Source organism: Daphnia carinata, chromosome 7 (genome assembly GCF_022539665.2).
Source record: "Daphnia carinata strain CSIRO-1 chromosome 7, CSIRO_AGI_Dcar_HiC_V3, whole genome shotgun sequence".
Taxonomy (NCBI): Eukaryota; Metazoa; Arthropoda; class Branchiopoda; order Diplostraca; family Daphniidae; genus Daphnia; species Daphnia carinata.
The window spans coordinates 4,182,770-4,191,722 of NC_081337.1; the positions used below are offsets into that span (position 1 = coordinate 4,182,770).

An 8,953-nucleotide genomic window follows, 5' to 3' on the forward strand; every position below is an offset into this window, starting at 1 on the left:
TATTTTTTTATTTTTTAATCTTTTTCTGTGTTTTATTTGAACTCATGCTTGGCACTTCATAATCACATTTGCAGTTCTACACACTGTACTATGATAGCATTACACTTATAGCTTTTTATTGCAAAAACCTAAACCCATTTCGCTTGACATGTTTCGTCGTTTTTTCCTAGTCTAAATGTGGAATAATACATGTATCAATAACTGAGATATTCTGGTGCCACTGATGGTGGTAAACACCCTCGACAGTGTAGATTTTTGTCCTATTTTGAAGCGACATTAACCCAAAAAGATCCTGCTTGTAGATGTCACGGTCTTCCATATTTTCCACAGTTTCATCTTCTCTGAAAAAACCAAAATGACTACGGAAGAACATATAATTACTTGACACGACGAAACAAAATGCTGACGTTGTCAATTAAAATTAATGTGATGTCATACCTTGATTGCCAAGGCGTAATAACGCCATCGTCTGGTCCGCCAATTAAGACGAGTTTATTAAGTCGAAGAAAGTTTGTTCTGTAACTTTCGTTTCTAGCTTCTGGGACAATATTGTCAATGTATGGTAAATACTTCGAATGTTTTATGTAGCTAGCTTGATGGTGTGGATCGTTCCAATAATTTGCCACCGAATATCTTTGGCCAGGGGAAGTGTAAAAAATTCGGTGTACTGTTTTCTTAACGGCCTTATGGAAAATCAATCGGAGAAAAGAATCTACGAAGAAAATATTATGTTGTTCAGGACAGCCAGGAAAAACAATTTTCACTCGATCATACCACCGTACTGACCGCCTTGAGGCGAACTGAGAGATACGAAAGTGGAGACATTCAAATTCGAAAGCGTTTCTATCATTCCACGGCATACTAGGCCACCTAAACAAAAAAGAAAAAAGTTATATCGAAAAGAAAATGTATGACACTAAATTGTTCATCATTACCTTGTGAGTAGCAAAGAAGGTGAATCCCATTTGGATTTTCTGCATTAATCTGTCTGGCGACGGAACCAAATGTTTCAACCTGCTCCCACATCTATACGAAAATAAGTTACTCAAATTGACAAGAAAAAAAAATTGTTTGTAAATTAAGGAATTAAAGTAAATAGAAACCGGGGCAAGGGACGATGTTCCATGAAGCAAATCAACGACTGTGACTGACGTTCCTGGATGAACCTGTGTCCAAGGGTATTCCTTATCAACATTTCTAAAATATGTTTGATTACAATTTTGCCCCAAACCTCACGAATTCGATTAGCCATGAAATCTAAAGATGTTCTCTTATCCCAAATTCCATGCACGATTACTACAGGCTTATAGGCCCGGTCAGCTGACCATTGCGCGTTTATGGTTACGAGAAAACATAACAAATATATAACGGTTGCACAATCAAACCCCATTGTGTAACTGGGTATCTGTCTGAGTTCAGAACTAAGGCTTGGTAACTTCAGAACTAGTATAGGTGTTGAGAAAGAAAAAAAAAAAAAAACTAAACTAAGAACTAGCACAAGACGTCCACTCTGTTGAAATATTATTGTTTCATGACAGTCGTTTGGTAAACCCGCCAGCTAAATAGATCTGAATCAGTCAAAAATTAAGGTCACAACACTGAAGCGGTCGAGAGGGTACTGGACAGCATTCGCTTACGTTCCACTCATTTCAACTGGATACTGTAGCTTCAGTATCTGCTAGGTTTTGCTCTAGGATCAAAGTGCACCACTACCGAGTGAATGATAGTTGTTATTTTCTTTTGCACTAGCACGAGAGCGATCTTTCTTTTGCAACGTTTGAAGCCTTAGAACTTGACCACTACCGCGAAGCGCTATTCTTTTGTTTAAAAAATTTCAGATGGCATCAGAGTCCTTGAAAATTTATTGGAAAAAAATCCAGATAATTTTTCTATCACGAGAGTATTACAGTTCCATAGAGAGTCATTTGTGTAGACACAACACAAGGATGAAAAACGCGTTAAGTGCTTTCCACAACCGCTTGGAGAAAATCTTCATACCCAACAGTGATCGTGCCCATTAACTTCGTGTCGTGTCGCCGGAAAGCATCTGTAATTATTGAATTGAAATTAGAAAGACTTTAGAGTGAACGCATTTTTAGTTGCATCAACTTACTAGTTAACTTATGTAACTGGACACAGGCCAAAATAAAACCGTCGAAGGTAATTTGACCTGGTTTGGAAGCAAATTTATTGAACAGAGATTCAATTGATTTGTCTGACAGCCTGTAACCCATCTGAAAAAGAGCCTGTCCAAGTTCTTTTTCATCAATGGCACCAGAGCTGTCTTTGTCAAACATGTGAAATGAGGTTTTCCACTGGTTGACATAATGGAAGAGTTGCTTGAAACCTTGCAGATCAATCATTCTCGAATTTTCAGAACTAAACATTTTCACCAGTAAATCACAGGCTTCAATACTAAAATGAGCTCCATTGCCGACAACCAACGCTTGTCTTAGCTCGCTTGAAGAAATTTTTCCAGACTTATCCTGGTCAACTGCTTGAAACCTTACATACAATTAGTAGGACATTTTCAATAACGCTTTTTTTTATACTACCCATAAAGGTAGAATTAAACAGATTCAATATGCAAAGTTACCATTTAATCAAATCTTCATCGTGGGGTGCAGTTGACGATGGATTTGGATTCGATGTTTGCTGTCCATAAGAATTACTTGCGGAAGAGTACATTGCTGAGGTAATTAACAAATGAAATCTAAAAGAACAAGTTGATCATAATAAATACGTGTCGAAGTAGAAGACAAATGAGCTTGTGCGATTCTATGGCGTATACTACGATACGTTTCCGGATTAGCCAGTCATTGAATCGATTGTTTACATTTTGTAAACGTAGGTTCAACCTTATAAGTAATAGTTATCTGTGATATTTTTAAGAGTACCGCATTTTTAGATTAGTCCCATTTGGGCGATTCTGGCAATCATGGCAAGTACAGATAGCAACACTATCAAACATCTTCAACATCCCCAGTCAATGAAAACATCAAAACAGACACATACCAGGGAAACGAAAAAATGCAGAAGCAACTACGATAAGGCTAGGAACTGAATATTATCGCCTGTACTTTGGAAACAATTACGAAACGTTTCGTAATCTTCTTCGCACAAAATACATGCACATAGCAAGTGATTTCTAGAATCAACGCAGCTTCAACAATCCCTCAATGCTGGCAGTTCTGTTGTCTCCTTGGCTACCAGCATTAAATACTTTTGACGACTGTTTGTTTAACAATCACCAATATTAGGAATTCTTCTTCACAAACTTGTCACATGCTGTTTAAGGTATACCATAACATATTGCATAATCTTACATGCCAACTTCAACACCTTAATGTATGATATTACCAGTACCACCTCCGTAGTCAACTAATTTAGATGAGACGTCTCATACTGACTAAACGCCATCTATACATAAATTAGTTCACTTAGTCGAGCCAAGGGCGGATGTTTTTACTTGTAACACCTAAAAGCAACTTTCGAGTATTGAGATTCAATCCGTCAAACAAGTTTTTATTTTGAGGGTAGAGTGACGATAAGCATATGCAAGGACTCACGAACGACTTCGAATAAGATAGTGTGTACGTGTCAAGTTTGTTCGTGTACGGGGACAGGATCACAAGATACACTTTCAATTTATTATCAAATCAAAATTATTCTTTCTCGTATTTCGTTAAAATCACAATCATTAAGGTAACAACACTGGTGGCAAAATTTCGTCCCGGGAAAGTTATGAAATCGTTGGCCATGAAGTATCCCGGCCTCCCGGGCTTATCCCTGCATAAGCCTAAACTGGCAATTCAGCTTTGTTTAAAAAGGAAATTAGAGATTTTATCAATGGGAGGGCACACAGAAAGAACAAAAATTAACTATCGTCAAAATGTCATGAGTGGTGCCACAGTAATTGAAAGAAAAATTCTAAGCCCCACTGTAATTGGAATAAAATTAATGGTTGAAGATCATAGCCTGGCATTCTTTTCTGGCCAGTGGTAAGGAATTTTCAAACACAATTTACATCAGAGGTATTCTCAATAATTTATTATTAGTTCCAATTTGTCAGGGTTGATTTATTCATCCCAAATGTAAATCAAGTTGGGGGTTTTTCAATGTGTTCACCACCTTCATTGCTTGAACAGTCTCAGCAAATTGATCTAGCAATAAAGAAATCCTCATGGCCACCTGCTCAATGGGTACACACAAACTGCAAAGTTGGTGACAAAGTACAAATTCGCGTTGGGGGAGACTTCTATTACATTCCTCCATCAAATGTTCCAATTCCAGACATGATTTTCATAGCAGGTGGAGTTGGGATCAATCCCTTGCTATCCATCCTTCTCCAGCTCAAACACCATTTTCAAATACCAACTAATGAAAAATACTTACCAAAAAACATAACATTGCTTTATAGTGCAAAACAGAAAGAAGAGCTACTTTTTCAAGTAGGGTAACATTGGAACATCGTATTTAAATTATCAAATGTGGAATAAAAATAAGATGCTGATTTTTTTAATTCATTTTTTAAAGGATACAATCTCAGAATTGAAACACGGCCCGTTGAAGTCGTTTGATTGTCGTTTTTTCGTAACACGGCTTCCCGCTTCGGAAAACGACCAAAGTGGCCAAAGAGGATCGCAATTCAGAGGTTTGTTTAATGCTTGTCTAAAGAACTGATCGACATGGTTATGGCTTTTGGTTTATAACAGACGGTCGGCTGATGGAAAAGGACTTGCGGCTAGCCATTAATAAAAGTGATATTGACACCGTTATCTGTTTTATTTGCGGACCTCCACCTATGACGGATGCCATCCATTCTCAGCTTATAAAAATGGAAGTACCTGCTAAACAAATCAAATATGAAAAATGGTGGTGATCCCATAATGAAAAAGTTAGCACAACAACTACTGCGATTTCGAGTTGTAATTAGTCTCTATCGTGGTTCGTGCTGAACAAACTAATGATATAACCCAGATGACACTACACTTTGTAATGTCAAATTAACGCTCAAATCGTCATAATTGAAATTGCACTAGAAATGTGATAATACTTACGGACTACAATAATCTCCCGTTTCTTGTACTCCGTCCAAATAGTAAATTGTAGTCGAAAGCTTGTTACAAAAATTCATGACACTGTGGGAAATAGTTCAATAAAATATGGGGAAACCACTCGACAAATGCAAATCAATCGTTATACTCACAAATGGTAATTCAAAATAATCCTGGTAAATATAATTGTACGAACACTAGTCCTTTTGAGTGCCAACTTCAACATTTGGACTATTTGGTCTATCTCTGATGGTGTTGTATCGCGACCAAGGCTCAAACGCACAGCAGAACGGGCATCTTCACAGCTCACACCAGACGCCATTAGTATTGCTAGAAAAAGACATCACAAGTTAGATTTAACAATTTAAAAATATTCAAATCTATGGCATTACCTGATGGCTTCCCTGTTCCATGGCAAGCTGCCCCAGTACTGGCCATCAGACGGGGACAACGGCTCAAAATTTCGCCGCCACTCATTCCAGTTCCCCTAAAGGAAACGCTGCTAGTATTTGGTAGACGCATGGCAGTGTCACAGTTGACGATTATGTTTTCGCCAAACTCAACCTTAGCGATCAATATAGATGTTTTTGTGTTCTATAACTCTGAAAAATAGATCAAAATAAATACACACGATCAGTGACTTCTCCAACAAGTCACGCATTTTTTTCATGGTTTCGTGGTATTTTTCCAGGTTTTGCGAAACCAACTCGGCTGCGCATCCAAGACCGTGAATCATCTATCCAACATACAAAAGGATAATTTTTGTTAATGTTACATTTTCACGTTAATGCATACGGGCGTGTTCTCTGTTCCGGGACGAAGGCCACGCTCTTGTCCCCCGCCAAAAAACATTGGGTATAATGGAGTTGAATCTTCTGCCATTTCCCTCACAAAAAGAGCTCCAACTCTAGGCCCATAAAACTGGAAAGTTTGTTAGAACCGCTGGCCAACCATTTCAACTTGGCTAATGTCTGTACTTTATGACCAACTATTGTCAAATAATCTACTCCAAGTTCTTCCACATCGACTGATATTTTCCCGATAGCTTGAGCAGCATCAGTGTGTAAGAGAATTCTACACAAACCTTCCTTTTGGCGGATTTCATTCAATATTCTTATTTTCCTGTTAACGAAAAGTACATGGCATAAATGTTTGACTTTGCGCGGAAAAACTGTGAATCAAAACTCTTTTAAGCCACAAACCTGGAAATTTCAGCTACTGGCATTATCACCCCAGTTTCATTATTAGCCAACATAACAGTGACAAGGCACGTGTTGGGTTTGATGAGCTTTTCAATTTCTTCAATAAGAATTTGCCCAGAAGACATAGATACAGGGACAAAATCTACATCTATAATAATGATTGCATGTTGTGTTTAATTCAGAAAAATATGTAAAGTTAGGCCATGATATAACTTTCATACCTGCAAGTTGCTCTGCTTCATAATGTTTTAATGGTAGAAGTATTGCATCATGTTCAACATTGGTTGTTATAATATGTGGTTTCAACAAAGCACCTTGGCCTAATTTTCCAGATCCAGAATTGAAATATTTCAAAGCAGTATGCAACACCACATTATTTCCCTAGACATAATAAATGAAATTCAAGGTTTCGAAAGCATCAAAAAGATGTGAAATATTCTATATACTGTTGAGTTTCATACTTCTGTTCCCCCAGAAACAAATATTATGTCAGTAGGCTTAGCATTTAGCATGGTTGCAACTTTCTTCCTGGCCTGATTGATCAGCTCCTTTGCACTTCGACCTATTTCAGTGGAGGAACTGGGGTTTGCCCAGGCATTTGCAAGGGCTTCTGATACACAATGTATCACTTCAGGAGCCAGTGGAGTGGTTGCATTATCTACATGAGAATTACAAACTTATTCACTTTCCCAGTAATGATAAACAGGCAATAATTTTTAAAAACCTACAGTCAAGATAAATTTTCTTCTCTTGTAATTCCATGGTGTCTCAATAATGGGACTGTAAGACCTGTGTGGTAAGTTTGACTTGCCCTTTCAACTGGTAGAAAATTCGGGACTTTAAACGAAGCACAGTGTCATGCTTTGCTACGAATATGCGGTCGGGACTGCTTATCAGCTAGTCCATTTAAACTGAATTGATAGCTTTGTTGATGTAAACAACTGCTACCATCTAGTAGTTGAGGAACTAAAATGATTGAAGAGGCTACCACGATGGCAAGGAAAGCTATGTTGCTTGACCAGTAAAACCTCCTGCATCTGCGACTGCCAGGACTACTTTCTTGATGGCGGTAGTGTAAACTTGGTAATTCATAAACACATGTCGAAAACAGGAAATCGAGGATAAAAACCTTCTTTCTTTATTTCTATTTTCTATCGATGTATTTTTTTTTTAATTCCATGTATAGAGATACACGTAAAGAGAAAAAAAAAAATTATAATTGATAAATGTCGACACTGGTACAAATAGGAAGGACGTGTTTGACATTATTCTTGTTGCCCTATCTTTAAATAATAAATATCAGAAAAGATGTTTGCTTTCTCCGAGCATTCAAGTCTATGCCACACCCTATCAAAATCTCGAGAGGGAGAGAGATGTATTTTAATCCCTGACGGATATTGCGACCAAACCCCTCAGAAATGCTGTGGAGTCGTCAACGATATGAACCACACATTCCCAATAAAACAGATTCCTAAGAAAACGAAAAAGTACAAGGGTTGTTCATCTTCATCGCAGAATCAACAGGAAAAGACTTTAAATGATTATAAATCTACGAAAATGATAGGCAAACCACACGTCTTCTAGTTTAATTATTAGTTACACGTCGGTACATTTTTCCCTATCCTGCTGGGTGGGCAAGATCTGTCCGAACTCTTTCTTTTTTTTTTTCGTACGAAAGCAGATTCCGAAAAACATCGGGGGTCTCTTACATGCATAGAGGGTGCGGTGTCGATGCTTTTCCTTGATAAATAATCCACACACACAAAAGACATTCTACAAAAGCAAACTAACAAGTAAAAAAAAGGGAACCAAAGGGGGTAGAGCGCTATAATCATCCGCGGGTCGGGAATATAAACAAACTGGGAGGAAACGATAAGCGAGAATCCCAATCTTGCTATCCGCATGCAGAGCGCTTTAGAATGGCTGACGAGAGCATATACCTCGAACGTTGATGGCATTAGTCTCCGTTTTCTGTCGCGATCGAATTCTTGCCTGTATTTGGAACAACGAAAACCGCCACATTTTAAAGCGTAAGACAAACAAACAAACGAAAAATCACGATAATGTGGAAATCTATAGACTTTTCGGTAACACCGACAGCCCTTGATATGCTAAATCAATGTCACATTGTATCTGCATTTCTTTTCTTTTTCTTCCCCCCCCCCCCTTTAAAAAAAAAAAAATAGAAATCAAATGCGGAGTGGATTAGAAATTTGTTTTTTTTTTTTTTTTTTTTTTTGTTCTCTTTCTTCTGATATCTTTTTGGTCCAATACCTGGCTAGAATTGGCAGGGGGGATGCAGAAATTTTTCAAGGTAAATGCTTTTTCTTTCATCCTTTTTCTCAACTTGCACCGACACTGTCTTCTTTTTTTTTTTCTTTTAACGGCTAGACTCAATGGCTTTATGCGCTTCCGCAAAAAAGACCGAACAGTTCCAAATGCCATTGTGTCGCGTGCATTCCCCGCCCATGCCTAAACGTCGGCAAACTATCCTTTCAATTTGAATTTAACAAAAAATAAAAAAAAAACGCACAGAAGAAAAGAGAAGTAAACACATCTTTCATCCCCTTTTTTTTTTTTCTAAATCAATAATAAGCTCACATGCTCTCTTATATAGACTCCATAAGCTTAACAAGACTCCACTTGTACCCTCCCACCTCAAACTTATACCTGGCCGTATGATCTGTCACTTGT

The 8,953-nt window shown here is 37.8% G+C and overlaps 4 protein-coding genes across 5 annotated transcripts; 1 reads left to right on the forward strand and 3 right to left on the reverse strand.

Moving 5' to 3' along the window:
* Positions 1–144: 144 nt before the first annotated feature.
* Positions 145–1,447, reverse strand: LOC130695643 (lysosomal thioesterase PPT2-A-like). 2 transcript variants are annotated; one of them, XM_057518809.2, is made up of 6 exons: positions 1,232–1,447; positions 1,104–1,166; positions 936–1,026; positions 775–870; positions 439–712; positions 145–341 (listed from the first exon to the last, which is right to left on the reverse strand). In XM_057518809.2, exons 1-6 carry the CDS (start codon positions 1,388–1,390, stop codon positions 167–169), a joined length of 858 nt encoding a protein of 285 aa, XP_057374792.1. In that variant the 5' UTR covers positions 1,391–1,447; the 3' UTR covers positions 145–166. The 2 variants fall into 2 exon arrangements, with proteins under 2 accessions (XP_057374792.1, XP_057374791.1); XM_057518808.2 differs by having other exon boundaries at positions 148–359; positions 1,232–1,440.
* Positions 1,448–1,848: 401 nt separating this feature from the next.
* On the reverse strand, positions 1,849–2,917 carry LOC130695647 (peflin-like). Its single transcript, XM_057518814.1, has 4 exons — positions 2,898–2,917; positions 2,597–2,713; positions 2,114–2,505; positions 1,849–2,047 (listed from the first exon to the last, which is right to left on the reverse strand). The coding sequence occupies exons 1-4, from the start codon at positions 2,900–2,902 to the stop codon at positions 1,959–1,961; spliced, it is 603 nt and encodes a 200-aa protein (XP_057374797.1). The 5' UTR covers positions 2,903–2,917; the 3' UTR covers positions 1,849–1,958.
* A 546-nt stretch (positions 2,918–3,463) lies between these two features.
* On the forward strand, positions 3,464–5,177 carry LOC132088164 (oxidoreductase NAD-binding domain-containing protein 1-like). The gene is made up of 4 exons (XM_059496288.1): positions 3,464–4,001; positions 4,073–4,451; positions 4,537–4,654; positions 4,716–5,177. Exons 1-4 carry the CDS (start codon positions 3,745–3,747, stop codon positions 4,880–4,882), a joined length of 921 nt encoding a protein of 306 aa, XP_059352271.1. The 5' UTR covers positions 3,464–3,744; the 3' UTR covers positions 4,883–5,177.
* Positions 4,995–7,148, reverse strand: LOC130695631 (selenocysteine lyase-like). Its single transcript, XM_057518797.2, has 10 exons — positions 6,988–7,148; positions 6,721–6,917; positions 6,481–6,640; positions 6,260–6,407; positions 6,035–6,179; positions 5,853–5,978; positions 5,689–5,793; positions 5,450–5,621; positions 5,210–5,387; positions 4,995–5,141 (listed from the first exon to the last, which is right to left on the reverse strand). The coding sequence occupies exons 1-10, from the start codon at positions 7,019–7,021 to the stop codon at positions 5,057–5,059; spliced, it is 1,350 nt and encodes a 449-aa protein (XP_057374780.2). The 5' UTR covers positions 7,022–7,148; the 3' UTR covers positions 4,995–5,056.
* Between the last annotated feature and the right edge of the window lie 1,805 nt (positions 7,149–8,953).